The sequence below is a fragment of the Ricinus communis genome, chromosome 9, assembly GCF_019578655.1.
Source record: "Ricinus communis isolate WT05 ecotype wild-type chromosome 9, ASM1957865v1, whole genome shotgun sequence".
Classification (NCBI taxonomy): domain Eukaryota; kingdom Viridiplantae; phylum Streptophyta; class Magnoliopsida; order Malpighiales; family Euphorbiaceae; genus Ricinus; species Ricinus communis.
This window is the reverse complement of record NC_063264.1, coordinates 24139201-24156366: the sequence shown is the minus strand read 5'-3', so window position 1 is coordinate 24156366 and position 17166 is coordinate 24139201. Positions and strand designations below refer to the sequence as shown.

Sequence of the window (17166 nt, the reverse complement as noted above, 5' to 3'; positions counted from 1 at the left end):
TCTAAAATGAACTACTCTTCAAGAACTATAATTTATATAAAGAATTCAAGCCCAAATTCGGTTTCTATGAGGTCCTAAAACAGACTACAAAGTAAAAGATAGAAAAAGACACATTTATGAGTTATTTTTTAAGTTTTTTTGTGTTGCCCTATAAATACATAATTACAACTTAGTGTTTAGATCTTGGCAGCAACTTTTAGATTTGGAATATTCGCTAAACTATTTTCTTTTCATCTTCTGACTATTTTCTAGTTAATATGTATTGCTAATTTCTTTATTTCAATTCAAGGGAACATCTTCCTATTGTTTTGATTATTGTGAGATATTTAATTTAATTTTTCTTTTTCTTATAATGGTGCTATCCATATATGGACAAGCAATAAAATGACCATTGAATTGGCTAATAAATTTGATTAAATGAGATTATATTTTGACTTAATGATATTTGATAATATGCTAAGAAATTGACTAAACTTTTTAAATAGTGACCAAGCTTACGCATAGATATTAAAAATATAAGCGGAAACTAAAAAGTAATTTCAGATGCTATTCATATACTATATGCATATCAAATATATATGAAACATGTAAGAGAGTCTGTAAAATATCTATCATGTACTGTAACTTTTGCTTGTGCTTTCTTAAAAATAAAAACATAGTAAGTATATTATGTATAAAGAACATATATTAAAATAAATTGAATATATTTCATTATATTGAATGAATACTGATATTATATTCTTTGCTACTAAAAAAATTTAGAATAAAAATATATTAAATAAATTAGAATTTTGGTTAAAAGTTATCTAATATATAGCTAACATATACATTGTGTACCCAACATATAATAAAATAAATATAATTTATATTATCTTTTAAGAGTTTACCTTTTCATTTTTATATATGAATTAAAATAGTTGCAGATATTAAATATATGTTTAATATATGGCATATTTTATTGAGTGTACCATTTGTTGCTACTTTTGCATCTTTTTATAAAGTGCAAAAATTTAAAGTATACTATAAATTTATACAATAGATACTATAAAATAAGTGTAATGTATACCATTTTTTGGGAGTCTACTTGTTTTACTTTTCTATTTTTTACTGGATATTTATTGATAACCAACCAAAATATGGGTTGAGCATGAAGAATAGGCCAAGCATGGAAGAATAGAACGAATATAAACAGTAGGCCGACCATGAGAGAATAGACCGACCATCAAAGATGACCGAGTATAAAAGAGCAGCCGAGCATGAAAGAGTAGGCTAATCATGAAGAATAGGCCGAGAAGACAAGAGTAGGTCGAGCATTGCATGCTAATTTTTATAACCAAGAAACATAGAGTTGACTAAGTCCAAATTCCAACACAACAAGAAGTCTTGAAGACCAAGTCATAGTTGAATCTAGTTGAGAAATCCGACACGGTCTAGGGTTCTATTGTATGACTAGGAAGACTAATCCTAATAGGATTGGGAGACTTTACATTCACAAAGTCCTACTCCATGTAGGACTAGGAGGCCTTCAGTCTCTATATAAAGGATTGTGATACAACATGTCAGCTAGATTCATTATTCTACAGTCACTACATACTTTACAACTTAAAGCCATTATTGACTTAGCCATCGGAGTGAATGGCCAGAAAACTCCGTCTGACGCTTTCTAACCATTATTTTATATACATCAGAGCTCGGGTCAAACTTCAAGAACTTGTTTATAGCTTACCTTTCTTGACCAAGTTATCAAATGGTGCCATTTGTGGAAAAGAATTGAAAGTCTTTTTCTACAGAACAAATCACAAGCTAATGACGACAACCAAGGACATTGATGTTCTTCACCCACAAGTTCATCCAAGTACTGCACTTATCTCACCTATTTATCTTTGTCAACAGAAATTATAATACGGTACAATAAAAAGAATCAAAACAAGAAAGATGAGCACATAGACACACGAGACACCAATCCAAATAAGGAAAGGGAGGATCTAAATATGATAATAGCGGTAAAAGAATGTTAAGAGTTGATCTCAAAAGCTCATGAGAGAGCACCAAGGCACACAACAAAGTGTCGATCTCCAAAGCTCATTAGAGAGCACCAAAGCACATAACAAAGTATCGATCCCAATCATAAGAGAGCACCAAGGCATATAAAAGTATCGATTTCTAAAGCTCATGAGAGAGCACCAAAACACATAACAAAGTGCTGATCTCTAAAGCTCATGAGAGAGCACCAAAGTACATAAAAAAGTGTTGATCTCTAAAGCTTATGAGAGGGCACCAAAGCACATGAAAAAAGTATCGATCTCTAAAGCTTGTTAGAGAGCACCAAGGCACATAATAAAGTGTCGAGCTCTAAAGCTCTCAAGAGAGCACTAAAGCACATAAAAAAAAAGGTGTTGATCTCTAAGGCATGAGAGAGCACCAAAGCACATAACAAAGGGTTGATCTCCAAAGCTCATGAGAGACCACCAAGGCATATAACAAAATGTCAATCTTCAAAGCTCATGAGAGAGTACCAAGGCATGTAAAAAAAATGATGATCTCTAATGCTCATAAGAGAGCCCAAAGCACATAAAAAGGTATCGATCTCCAAAGTTCATGAGAAAGCACCAAGGCGCAAAACAAAGTGTCTATCTCCAAAGCTCATGAGAGAGCACCATGGAAGATAATAAAATATCGATTTCCAAAGCTCATAAAGAAGCACCAAAGCACATAAAAAGTGCTGGTCTCAAGCTCATCATGAGTGTTGATCCTAAAATAATCAATCTAAATGTATGACCTCATTGGAGAGCTAAGGTATACGAGATTATTAGAGAGCAACAATACATGAGATTATTGGAGAGCAACAGTGCACGAGCACATTGGAAAGCAATAGTGTACGAGCACATTGGAAAGCAACAATACATGAGCTCCTTAGAGATAAAAAATACATGAGCTCATTGGAGAGCAGAAGTACATGAGCTTATTGGAAAGCAATAATATATGAGTTCATTTGAGAGCAAAATTATACGAGCTCATTGGAGAGCAAAAATACATGAGCTCATTTAAGAGCAAAATTACACGAGCTTATCAAAGAGTAGAAGACTAATTCATCCAAATGTGTAAACAAGCTCCAAGAAATACATAACATTAGTTCATCCAAAGGGATTAATGAATTCTAAGGAGAACATCTCGACAAACAACATCCTTTCGAGCTCGCGAACCAATCTCCTTAATATCAAGATCATTCAAGAAGTTATCAATTACCGAGTATAAGTACTTTCTTACTAGAGGGTGGGCTAATGATAATTGACCAAAATATAGGCCGAGCATGAAGAGTAGACCGAGCATGAAGAATAGGTCGACCATGGAAGAATAGGCCAAGTATGAAAGAGTAGGACAAACATGAAAGAATTGGTCGACCATGAAAGAATAGACGACCATGAGAGAATAGTCGAGCATAAAAGAGTAGGCCGATCATGAAGAATAGGTCGAGCAGACAAGAGTAGGCTGAACATCTAATGATAACCGAGCATTGCATGTCGAGTTGTCATAACCAAGAAACACGGGATTGACTAAGTCTTAATTCAAGTACAACAAGAAGTCTTGAAGACCAAGTCATAGTCGGAATCTAGTTGAGAAATCCAACTCGACCTAGGATTTTGTTATATGACTAAGAAGACTAATCCTAATAGGATTGTAAAACTTTACATTCACAAAGTCCTACTCCTTATAGGACTAGGAGACCTTCAATCTCTATATAAAGGATTGTGACATAACATGTCAGGTACATTCATTATTCTACAATTACTACATACTTTACAACCTAAAGCCATTACTGACTTAGCCATTGAAGTGAGTTGTTGGACGACCTTATTCGGTGTTATCTAACCATTGTTTCAGATACACCAGAGCTCGGGTCAAACTTGAAGACCTTGTTAGCTTACCTTTCTTGACCAAGTTATCATTTATAAAAATGATGATTTTAAAAAAAAAAATTAAACAAATTGACTTATATGTAAAATAAATTATATTCTTAATAAATTCAACATAATTCATATTCAATTTGTAACTTAACATTAATGATTCATAATATTTCTTTAAAAAATTATAAATTTTGTTAACACAACGTTTATATATAAAGTATATCGTTTCCGGTATTTTTACAGAAAATATATATCATTTTTTTTAGTTTCATTTTTAAACTGATTTTTAGATTTAATTTTTAAAAATCAACAAAAAAATCCTTTGAATTGGTTGGAAACTCTTACAATAGTGTCGATTTATCAACTTTAACACAAAACCAATCAAATAACACAAAGATTTACATAAACAAAGATCTTGATTGTTCATAATCGAATTCTACTTTGAAAGAATCAAAATACACGTTATCTTTTTTTTTTTTTTATGTAATGATCAATTTTACTTTTAAATAATTGTTGAAACTAATATCAAATTGATTGATTAGTTTATTTTTCTGTTTTTGAAAAATATTTATTGGAGATTTTGAATATAGATTTTGGTTTCTAAAAGAATATATATAAATAATAGGATTAAATACTATTTATCCTCTGAGATTTGGTCTAATATATGACTAAATCTCTCTATTTTCTTATTACATTAAAACTCCCTTTAGTTTTAATAAAACTAACTACTACCTCCTTTCATGTTAGTCTAACGATTAAACTAGTATTTTAATATTACAATTTAATCCTTAAACTTATTATCAAGTATCAAACTCGTTCAAAGTTAATTTTATTATCAAATTAGAATAAAATCTTATTTTTAACACAGGTTAATTTTAGTGTCTAATTAAAATAATAAATTTAATATTATTTTACTTGTTTCTATCTTTTATTTTTTAGCATAATTTAATTCTAAAAAAAATTAGACGTATTAAAAATACTAATTTTTTAATATTAAATATTTAAATAAAATAAATAGTTAAATTTATTATTTTTATTAGACACTAAAATTAAACTATATTAAAAATAAATATTTTATTCGTATTAATCTTATTTGAATGGTTGATAAATAGTTTCATTTTAACATATTTGAATAGTTGATAAAAAGCTTCATTTTAACACATAAGATTGTCATGATTTTTTCATTCGTAGTGAATTTGTCAACTTGGTGTCTAGATTATTTCACTAGATTAAGACATGATTATCTAATTTAATTTCTACTTTTTATATAATTTAACTATATATATAATAAAAATAACAATTGAATGATATTTTTTAATTAGAAATGTTTATTTTATATTAATAACTAAAATTAAGTTATATAGTAATTTAATAATATTATTTAAATATAAATAGTTTTAAAATATTTAAATTTGTTTGAATTAAATTTTATTAAAAATAAAAAATTAGAGTAAAAAAATAATATTAAATTTATTATTTTAATTAGACACTAAAACTAATTTATGTTAAGAATAAGATTTTATTCTAATTTGATAATAAAATTAATTTTGTACAAGTTTGATATTTGATAATAAATCTAAAAATTAAATTATACTTTTAAATAACTAATTTAGTCCTTAGACTAATATGGAAATAGATAATAGTTAGTTTTATTAAAACTGAAAAGATATTAGTGTAATATAAAAAATATAGAGACTGACTCATATATTATACCAAATCACATGGAGTAAATAGCATTTAACCCTAAATAATGACGGGTATTTTTGAAAGAAGTGTAAAATGACAGTAAAAAAGATTTTTTTTTTTTGCTCATTTTTTGTTATTTCTGAGATTAATCCTAGAAAAGAGGAAAAAAAATAAATAATACAAACTTGAAAAAGAGACGGTGTCGCTTTGATAAGGGATCATAGACAATGGGCCAACCTCAACTTGTGTGCCAAACACAATGGGCAATGGGCCAAACACAATCTTCTGATCACCCACTTGACCACTGAAACTATCACTCTCTTCTTCTTCTTCTTCTTCTTGCTCACTTCATTAGATTACTCTAATTATAGTAAAAACCGAAGAAAGAAATGGTAAACTCACTTGTACAATCTGTATATACACCATCCTTCCAATCCAATAATTATAATAACACAAAAATAATAAATCCAACATCTTTACTACCCAAATCACTCTTTCCCACTTTTGATACTAATGGCAACCACCCAACAAAGACCCTTAAAAGGTTTCTTTATCTAACCAAAAGATCTTTTGCTACTAGAAAAACGGTCACAACAACTAATGCTTCTTTGCTTGAAACTCCTGTTTTATGGGCTGGTAGGCTTTGCATCTTCTATGCTCTCTTAAAGTCTGGTTTGGCTGGATCAAAGACTAACCCACTTGTTTCAGGTACTTTCTTCTTTATGGGTGTTTTTCGTTTTAGCATCCGTACTTCTGGATTGTGTTGAAAATGACGTTTTTCTTTTTCAGGTTTGGATGGCGATGGTGAGTCTGCTGTTGAATCTGGTGATTTGGGTTTCTCTAAGTGGCTTGAGAACATACAAGGGAAGCCAGGTCTGTTAGTTTTCTTTTTATTTATATTTCCATTTTAAAAGACAATGGATTTTGGTATATATTCTTTTATTGGAGATGGAATGATGATTATCAATTTCTAATCATAAATTCTCGACTGTATAGTTGTATGCATATTTTAAGAATATGAGTACATTCTGCAATTTTTTGTGATTCTCATTCTTATAAATCTTATCCCTCGTTTAGCTTTTAGATTATCTGGTCAATTTCTTCAATATTTTTTTTTTTTTACAAAAAAAATTACGATTTAATTTGTGGTCTTTATCCAAATTGGAAGATTCAGATAATGGAGAATGGTGTTCGATTCAATGATAAATTATAAGAGCCTTAGTTGTTTGACATTTGAATGGAAATTAGTCTTGATTGGAACTACTTTTGTTATGCTCCAGTGGGGAAATGTGAATAAAGTTTTCCGCAGGTCACTTCACTTATGGCTTTATGTCGAAATCCATGTCTTTGGTGCATTGACGGTTGCATAAAAATTTGATGCTATAGAAGTTCCAAGTTCTATGTGTTTCTGAGAGCATATTTCATCTTGAAAGTAATAGATAAAGATTTTCATTAAAGATTTGTTTGGTGTCATTCGATTGATTGTAATGCCATAATCTCTGCAGGATTAGGAATGTCAAATATTAGTATCAAACATGATGAAGAGGAAAACTAATTTTGTTTGTAAAAAAAATGTTCTTTTTGGTTTATTGTTCTGAAAGATGTGCTATTTTTTATTCTTTTCTTCCAATATCTTATACAAAGAGGAGTTTTTAGTTCCTTTTCGTAAATATTTGGATGGTGTTTAAAAAAATAGAAGTTTTCTGATCTTCTGGCCTGAGGTTCTTTGAGAGGTGTGAACTATCTATCAGAGCCATTATCATGTTATTGGAACAGAAATAGGATTACATATGTTTTACATACTTTATACTTGTCACTTGTAGATCTTCAAAGGGGAGGACTCAGATTGGATGAGTAACTTATTTAAATTGCATATAAAATTCAACCGGGAAGGCCAATAAAGTGATGAGAGGCTAGTTTTCAATCCAATGGATGAACACCATTCCTTTTTGTAACATGATGATTTTTGGTTAGGGATCACCAAAGGGTATTTCAGTTTGGAAGATAAAATGAATCTTATTCAATGTATGGTCGACTGTATCTAAAAGTAGCACATTTTCATGCCTTCTGTAATGTTTTCAGTGTCCTATAGATGGCTGGTTTTGGCACAGGTTAAACTAGGTTTACATGCACTTCTTTACGGTTCTTGCTTTTGCTTCCAACTGAACTTCTAAGGCCATCGAAAACAAGGTAGTCATTGTCTGAGATGAGACTAGAAAAGGCGAGTCTTCTCATAAATTGCTCAAAGGAACAATAGGTAGGTGCATTTTGGTGTTCCAAGGTTTTTCTAAAACATTCATGGTGCAATTAGGATGTTCACAATATTTCTGTTGCTTCAAGGGAGGAAAAGGAGAGAAAGTTCTGTGTTTCCTTTTGTAGGTCTCTATCCTAAGCTGCTGAACGTTTAAACTTTCTGGTGCCTGTAAATAGAAAATCATGTTAGTAATATTTCTGTTGTGAATGTATCAAGGAGGCTGGGAGAGAGAAAGTTCATGATCAAACGAGAATGTGTTGAAAATTATTTTAGGCATTGATAGTTTTACATTTTGTTGTTAGACTGGTAGACAACTGATTATGTAAACTTAAACCAGTGATGTGATTAAGCTGTCATGTAAGCTTGGGTAACGCTCAAAATTGTACTATAGATTTCTCTTTATGGTTCTTCATTCTTCTTCCCTTGAATTACATAGCAGCATCAGAATTATAGGAGTACAAAAAGTTCATTTTCAGGTTGCATTTAGTCTTTGCTGCTTTCTATTTTCCAGACCAAGAGAAATGGCTACAAGTCTATGACGCCGGTAACAATGCTAGTTCTATTCTACCAATCAAAGCAGGATCCTGCAATAAATGATTTGTATATGGTCCTACAGCTTCTATCTTCCATTACTGATATCAGGAAAATGTAACTTGTACTATTGCACTCATTTGACTACACTGCATACTCTCAGAACTTGAAGTTGCATTTTTCCTCTTGTATTTCCCTAGGACAAGCTCCTCAGGATTTGTGCGGATGTGTCTGTTTATAACAGAATGTATCTGTTTTTAACAGCTTGTCAACTGAGCAATGTTAGTGCTATTGTTCACCAAGAATGTGGATATAGTTGTTAGACATGGCCAAGGACTTTGCAAACATTACTGTTTTCTTACTGATATTAGTTATGAATTGAATCTTTTTCATGATGTGTCTTTTCTTTTCAACTTGTATAATTCCATTATTATCTTTTTTTTGTAACAATAGACAAGGAAGCAGCTGACAGAAGGAAATTGGTGAGCAAATGGCACCCCACCACAAAGGGAACACTTAGAAGGAACTATAGGGTGCCTTCAAAATCTGAAGGAAGGCGCCTTCTTAAAGCAATTGCATCACTACTATCCGATGATGATCACTTTATAGAAGCCACTTCCCACAAGGTAATACAAACTATGAAAATTCAAAACTCTGATGTACTTCATGCATGCTAGAAAGTGCAGTAATATGAAATAACACATGCAGTGACAGTTTATTCGGTTTGTTTACTGTTTGTAGGGTTGTCAAATTAGGAGGGAGAGTGCTCATGGTGAAAGTGTTTGCTGCAACAATGTAAGGGCTCTCTTTGATGAACTGCCAACTCCACACCTGGTGGTGGAAATCACAGCTTTTCCAGCTGGTCCCCTTACAGAAAAAGACTATGTCAAGGCTGAGAAATTAGAAAGAGTGCTTAGATCCGGTCCTTCAATCTGAAGTACTATTAAGAATCTTTTGTATGTGTCTAAACCTCCATTTGTACATACGAGAACAGTGAATGGAGACTTATGCTTTTGACCTCTTATAACCAACCTTTTTTTTACCTGTTTTAACTTTTGGAAGGAGACTTAGATGTTCATTTATATCAGATTTAGCTGCTTGCTTTTGCTTCATCTTAAGGCCCCCCCTTGCTGAAACTTTTCATTCATCTTAAAGCCCCGTTTGGCACAGCTTTATTTATTTTGGCGTGCCAGGCAAAGAATGTTCACAGAAAGTTCCTAACATGACTAGAACTTGCATTGTCAAACCCAAATCAAGGACAAGCTGGCTAATGCTGTGAAAAAGCTGGATAAGTGTTTTGAGTGCATTTTCTGCCTTAAACAGATAACATTACCTGCAAAACCCAAGTGCCTAAAGGCTCTCATCAAGGCATCCTTGACATGTTGAAGTAGAGATGGAGGGGGTGAAGGTTATTCTTGGTCTGTAGCCTACCTACATCCACCCTCCAAACAAAAACAACTGCTCATTTGCTAGCTCTACTTCAGATAAAAGTTCTCATATTCCAAATCCCTGCGTCTCCAACTGGCACAGAGTACTTTAGGCCATCCATTGAATATTTGCTCTAGAAAAAAAAGCAAAAGGGCAAATCTACAACATTATAATCATTGAAGACAAAACACTATATTCCAATCAAAAGTAACATTTCAAAGAGAATCAAGCAACAATTAATTCAGAAGCACCAAATAAAAGTTTTGTATTCTTTCCATCAACCAAGTCATTTCAAAGAGTTACTTTACTCCAACTGAGGTCATCAAATCTTCATACTCAGGATCAGCCTCTGGTTTTCTTCCCTTGACCAGATTATCTCCTTGATGTTGAGGCATATTAGAAACAGAAGTGGGTGAGAATGGATCATAAATTTGCTGGCCTCCAGGACCTGATGCAAAAGAGAGGTTCCTACTGGATTGCTGATTAGGGGGAATGAAATTGCCTCTAGGAGTTATTGGAGCCGGATAAGTTGGCTGAACTTGCAGGGGATTCGGTGGCCTGGGAGGAAAAGGGCCAGCCAAGTTCGGTAGTTGGGGAATTGGACTGAAATTCCTAGTTTGTAGTATAATTGGACTTGCATTTGAAAATGCCGGCACTCTGGGTGCCATCAAGGTCCCTGTAGAGCTCCCAGCAAAGGGGATAGGAGGCATGTGAGCCTGAGTTTGACCCATCTGATTGCCTATTCTTGGGCTTGAGAACGAATGCATGCCAGGTGAAGAAATTGAATTGGGCACAGCCATCCTGAAAGATGAAACTTGAGATGATGATGGCTGAATTGGAGGTCTAGGAAATCGGGTATCTTGAGCTCCAGACTGATTGTTTGGCCCGGGAAATAATTGAGCAGCTGGATTCATTGAATGATGAAGCTGAAAAGTAAAATCACTGGGACCTGAATGCAGAGGATTTGGACCTCTTGCCGGTGGTCTTGTGGGAGTAGAACTTACTGCATGTCCAGGGAAAGATCCTATAATTCCAGACTGTGGAGTTGGTTGTGATGTGGATGCCATTGGTAATGCAACTGGCATCCTTCCAGGTACAGGGCCTACTGATGCATGAGTTAGGGGTGCAGCAGCCATGCCCACTGATGAAGATTGGATTAGCATAGCCATGGAGGAAGAACCCATTTGAGGGGGTGGAACAGAAGCAAAACTCGAGGCTCCACTCGGATGATTGATAGGAATATTGATAGTGGATGGACCAGATGGAAATGATACGGAAGAAACTATATTAGCTGCTGGCATGTTTGAAGGTAGTGCAGAGGACAGAAAACCTGGTTGTGGAGCCAAAGGCCAAGGATCCTGAAAAGAGATCATAGGAGGAACCATTTGCCCTGTATCACCTAAAGAAGCTGAAACACCAGTAGGAGCTGCAGACCATCCGGAAGAGCTCCCCAGAGGGTTCAGTGGCCTGTCAGATTGCGGTCCAGGTGGAACAGTTGATACAGGCCGAAGCAATGATGATGCTAATGACCCAGAAACTGGAGATAGCATGGCTGGTGGAGGTTGGTTACCACTGAATTGAAATGAAGCCAAAATGTTTGTTTGAGCAGATGACGGCTGGGAAGTTGGCATGGAGAAATTTCTTGGTGGATATGGATGTGATGGAACTTGCATTGGCAGCTGTGACCTGGAAGGAACAAGGGGTGTGTTCTGAAGAATTAGATTCAATCCAGATGCTGGAAGTGGTTGAGGCCCAAGCATTGAAGCCATGGCTGTAGGATTCAAAGGTAATGAATGTACAGGTAAAGTGTTGTTATGAATTGGTGCTGATGAATTATGGCTGGGGATGAAGCTACGAGGGTGTCCTGGAGCTTGAGCTAAGACTCCAGGGAACTGTAGACCATGGTATTGGAACTGAGTTTGTTGAGGAGTTTGTGCAGACCCAACGACTGATTGCCCCACTCCCTGGTCACTAGTTGGGAGTAGAAAAGGAGTAGATTGCCCCTGACTTTGATTAAGAAAATTCATGTTATTCCCATCCATTAAATTTCCCTACACAAAAGCAAACCATAATTAGCCATAACATCAAGCAACGGCAATTAGCAATAATGATAATAAAGTAATCACCAACATGCAGATGTAAAGGAAAAAAAAAAAGAAATTAAAAAGAAAAAAGGAAAACCAGAACTGAGCAGCAAATGTGAACAAACACCAGTAATTATAGCTTTCATTAATTTCCCGAGTAGTGAAACTCACTGATACTGAGGTAACTAGCAATTCAATCAGGGCAATTGCTCCATCAACTTTCTCAAATGTGTCTGCTGATACATGAACATTCAACTCCTCATATGCATCCTGGGTGTCATTCCCACCAGAGGGAGAAATCTCAACCTGGGAAAAGAATAAGATTCATTGCAGAGGTAAACCAATTGTAGAATATGCATGTTTCCAAAGCTAATGACAATTTATTTGTCGGAAGGAGAAACTATAATGGATCAAGAAAAGTATTAGAAGAGCAAAAGAGTAATGCATCTCTAAGAGAGAAGTTTCATATTAAGCATACGACTTACCTTTTCCCCCGTATTTGCTTTGGTTCCAAGTACATGTATTCTGGCACCAGTTTCCTGATCCACAAGTAGAAACTACCAGAAATGAATATTATTCAAGAACATGAACAACAAATCAAATCTCTGCATTCCTTGTTTCATTGCAAGCCGCTGCACAAAGTAATTCCAGGGGTACATACCTTTTCTAATCGCTTCTGAGTCTCACCTCCAGGCCCAAATATTAGACCAACAAAATTGCACCGAGGATGGTCCTTGACCTGCAGAGGCAACAAATCATTCATCATATGGTTCTATAATGTCAAATCTCAGTTTAACTGCATAGGGAAATAGATTGACCATTCAATTAAATCACATATGAGCTCACAGTAGAATAAACAGAGTAATGGAATCCAACCAACTAATTGCATTCAGCAAAATTTACAGCAAATTCATAACTTCTAATGCCTGCAAACAATTTGCATATCGAAATCAACCTTTCAAGGTAACCCATTCCAAATTTAAGAAATTTGATCTTAGTGATTGTTGGCCACAATATTTGTGGCATACATTACAAGAAATCGTGACGTTGAAGTCTAAAATAGGGGTCCTATGATCAGAATAGTAGTCCCTAACAAAGAACAAAATATGACAGAATATTCTGATGACAACCAGAGTTTAATGACTCCTAATCCAAAGTCCTTATCTTGTTCTTCATTCAATGATAACAAAAGGAATAGACAACTTCCTATTCATTTTCAATATTAATTGCAGGAAATGGAAAACATATTGGAACCAAGCCATTCAGGTTTTACTTACAGGAATAGGAAATGTAGCCTCTTTCAATAGAGGATCATAATCAGGTGGAGCCTTGTAGCTTGGATTCAGCTTCAGTATTTCACCTAGAAATTTTTTTAAGAAAATGATACATTTATTAGTGCCACTTACAGTGACCTGCTAATTGGAATAGGGATAATAACACCAGCAATGCTCAAGCTTCAATCCAATCAAGTGATCTGGACTGAGTAACTAACAATTCACCAATCAAGTGCATTTCCTTTTTTTCTTTTCTCCCATCAAAATGGTTATTTGTACATCAAAGGGCTTTACGGATAAACTATAGAGTTTCACAAGGGAGGAAAAGGGAAAAAGAGAAAAAAGAAAGATGATAAAAATTGCACAATATCATATGCTAAGAAAAAAGAAAAGACATCTTTTCCTCTCTCCTCTCCCTACACTGCATTTCACTTCAAAGATTCCAGCCAGTCATTGCTGTATGAGAAATCAATCAAATGCACTTGGTAGAAGTTGCTATTCCATTTAGAGTCCACTCTTTTGCTAAGATGTCATCAATGGAATTAAAAGCCGCAAGACTTACAAAATTTGGTCCTTAATGTAATTTAGGATGAGAATTGAAATTCCATAAGACTTTAAATATGGGAAGTCTGGGCACTTTACTAAAAGCTTACTTAAAATTAATAGATAAAATCTACATTCAAATTATAATTCTTCATGGAATAATCTACTAGGCGCCATTTCCTGCACCTTTCTTTTCTTTAAAAATTTTGAATCCACCATATATAGAACAGTAGAACTTCAAATATAGGAAATGGGCATTAAGATTCCAAAACGACAAGAACAATAAACATTAAATTCTTAGCAGTTTAACATCTCACGGAAAGAATGAACCCTTAAGCACTTGAGTGCAAAAGAATGAAAGATCAATTACTAAAGCGAAAAGAACTAGTCAACATTCAAGCGCTGCTGGTGTTATTATCACAAAGAAATATATGATCTAAGAAAATTATCAAGCGCACCTATAACTTCCCGCCATTCAAGTTTCAAAAGTTCCAAGTCCTTCATGAACAGATGTCATTGTAAGTGCCCAGAAATATCCAATGTCTGAAACAAAATACATAGTATGTTTCTTGAAAAGGAATGCAGAGACAACCATAACTTTACCTTGGAGTCAATTTTGGGACTGGATAAGTTGGGATCTGCATGCTGATCAGCTACTTCTGAGTCTTCAGCTCCCCCAGATTCTAGAATTCCTGACTTCAGCTGTTGTGTAATTTGATCCACTCGAGTCTGCCCAAAATTTGTATATCACTTAGTGGCACCTGGAACGGGAAGCTTCCATGTGAGCCATTCACACGGAAGACACTAACATTTAGCACCCAATGGGAAAAGGCACTTTTCAATTGCTTCAAGCGGAGCAATATATTCCTCCCACAAGCCAGGGCTATTAATGTCTCCAATTGACTTTATAATTGAGATGTTAAACTTAAATCCAATATATTCACATTTGAAAATTAGAAGGTTGAGACTTGAGATATAAGTGTCTATGATAATTAATAACTTAAATTATTAGGATGATACCATTACTTGTAAGGAGACCTCAAAATTTACCTGATAAGCTAAGGCTCTTCCCTTTTTGACCGCAGCATCTTGGGTTGGATCAGGGCCCCATTTTGTCTTCCTCAGCACCTGGTTGGTACTTTCTTCACTGGCTGCATCATTGCCTCCTGGCTTTTTACCTCCTTTGAATACTGGAACTAATGAACCCAAAAGCTTGTTTTTTGGTATGATAAATCCAGACTTCGCAGCAAAAATGGACATCTTTGGACCAGTAGTTGATGAATCAGATGAAGCATTTTTTCTAGACATCTTAACTTTTTGGAGTTCAATTGGAGATGTCTGGTCAACATCAGCAGTCATCTTATTCTTCATGCACCTTTTCAGAGCAGTTAAACATAGTAAGCATAAATAAATAAATTTAGCAACAGGTTAAGGTTTAATCTCAGACACTCACCACTTCAAAAGATTTTTCCATAGAACTTATTATAGCAAGGCATAACAAAACAGCAACTGAGAAAAGTAAGAAATATCTCAATGCATAGGATTTTAGGAAGCAATTAACAAGAAAGATACAGACATGTAAAGGTGAAAGTTTTTATCACATTATGGTACGGGGAGGGAAAAAAGGAAGTGGTAGACCTAAATTAACACTAGAAAAAGTGATAGAACATGATCTAGCGGATTTACATCTTTCTGAAGATGTAGCCCGAAATCGTTCAAACTAGAGAAAAGAATAATCCATATAGCCGAAACATAACTAACTTAGGATTAAAGCTTAGTTGAGTCGAATCATTGCATTCATGAAATAATACAAGAATTCAAGTTTTCCCAAAATAAAAAAGAAAATTACAGGCAAAATTAACTGACAACATTCTCATAAAGAAAGAACCTTTCCTTAACAATTGCATACATTTTCGGCTTTTGGTAAACTAATTAAACAAGCCAGCTAACTGAAACTGGAAGAAAAAAAAGAACACATTTCCCTCAAAACAAGCAATCTAAAACACTAGCAGCTTCCATGTGATAGATTACAAAGGAGTAATCTCATACAATTCTTTCCCAAAAGAAAAGGTAACTTGGAAAGGGATAATTTCTCTTCCACTGCTTTGCTAAAGAGAGTGATTATCATCATAAACAAAGAATTCCTACCCTAATTTCATTAACCAAAAAAAAAAAAAAACCAGAAAGAAAATTCTACAGAGAGAGAGAGAGAGAGAGAATACCTTTAGGGTTTCTTTCTCTCTTTTTTCTTTTAAACTTCTTTTGTCAGGTAAAAGAGGCGATACCAGAGATTTTGAGAATGTGAGAAGGGTCACTGGGCGTATAGCAGAAAGATTTGTGCTTTTCAAGCTTTGTTTTGGTTTGGGCGACCGAAGGAACAAAATTCGGATGGCAGAAAAATAGGCTTATGTTGCGAATATGCTTTAGGCCCAATCTCCATCCTTTATTCATCTTTTTGTTTCAGTATTCACTAAAATTAATATTCTTATATAACTTTTTTTTTGGTTAAAAGTGTAATTAATTGAAAACTTACGATAGAATAATAGATTGTATAAATTGATGAAAAAAATTAATAATTAATACAATGACAATAATAATAACAAAAATATATTTTAACTATTTAATAGTAATGATAATAAATATTATAAAAAAATTAATAAATTAAAATAATGAATAAAAAAATTTATATCTTGAGTCTGTTTGTCGTTCTCATTGTTTTCTTGTCATATGTTTCTATTTTTATCTTGTTTTTCTATTATTTATGTCAAGTTTGGTCTCTTTTGTTTCTTTATATTCGAATCTCAATTGTTTTATTCTGTTTGTGATTATTTAGGATGTTGAATGAAGTGAATTTAAGAAGGGGGTTGAAGGACCTAATTGTGATTGCAGAAGGAGATAAGGGAGTGAATAAAAAGTCATCCATGTGTTTGGTTAGGAAGATGAAGAGCTTTAATTCTTATGATTTAATTCAAAAAATGAAGAAACTTTAGAGACCTCTAAAAGTGATGGAGGCAAAGGAATTCGAGCCAAACTTATTTTCTTTTCAATTTAATTATTAGAGGGATAAGTAGAAGGTACTATCTATATGGCATTTTAACAAAAATCTTTTGTGTTGTATGAAGTGGACGGTACTATGCAACCTTCTTAAATGTAATTCCATCACACTTCTTTTTGGGTCCGAATCTATTATTTACCACTACAAGGCTTAACTAAGAAGGTGGTCATGTCTATTGATTGAAATTGAAGAGGCATCTTGATCGAGTTTAGTAGGTATATTCAGATTGGAGTAATTATTAATGTTACAAAGCCATTGAGAAGAGGTACAAAAACCTTTATAGGTGAAAATCAAAATTTATGGATTTATTTCAAATACAAAAGACTTTCCTCTTTTTATTATATATGTGGATGTTTCGAGCATATATTGAGGTATTGTGGATCGATTGTTGATATGGATGAAAATG

The 17166-nt window shown here is 33.9% G+C and overlaps 2 protein-coding genes across 2 annotated transcripts; one reads left to right on the top strand and one right to left on the bottom strand.

Moving 5' to 3' along the window:
- The first annotated feature begins 5868 nt into the window (after window positions 1-5868).
- LOC8267783 lies at window positions 5869-9488 on the top strand. The gene is made up of 4 exons (XM_002530824.4): window positions 5869-6299; window positions 6381-6464; window positions 8830-9002; window positions 9118-9488. The coding sequence occupies exons 1-4, from the start codon at window positions 5981-5983 to the stop codon at window positions 9310-9312; spliced, it is 771 nt and encodes a 256-aa protein (XP_002530870.1). The 5' UTR covers window positions 5869-5980; the 3' UTR covers window positions 9313-9488.
- A 472-nt stretch (window positions 9489-9960) lies between these two features.
- Window positions 9961-16129, bottom strand: LOC8267785 (splicing factor 1). The gene is made up of 9 exons (XM_015726413.3): window positions 15928-16129; window positions 14756-15080; window positions 14309-14434; window positions 14164-14203; window positions 13166-13248; window positions 12550-12627; window positions 12374-12427; window positions 12060-12194; window positions 9961-11855 (listed from the first exon to the last, which is right to left on the bottom strand). Exons 2-9 carry the CDS (start codon window positions 15074-15076, stop codon window positions 10104-10106), a joined length of 2589 nt encoding a protein of 862 aa, XP_015581899.2. The 5' UTR covers window positions 15077-15080; window positions 15928-16129; the 3' UTR covers window positions 9961-10103.
- Between the last annotated feature and the right edge of the window lie 1037 nt (window positions 16130-17166).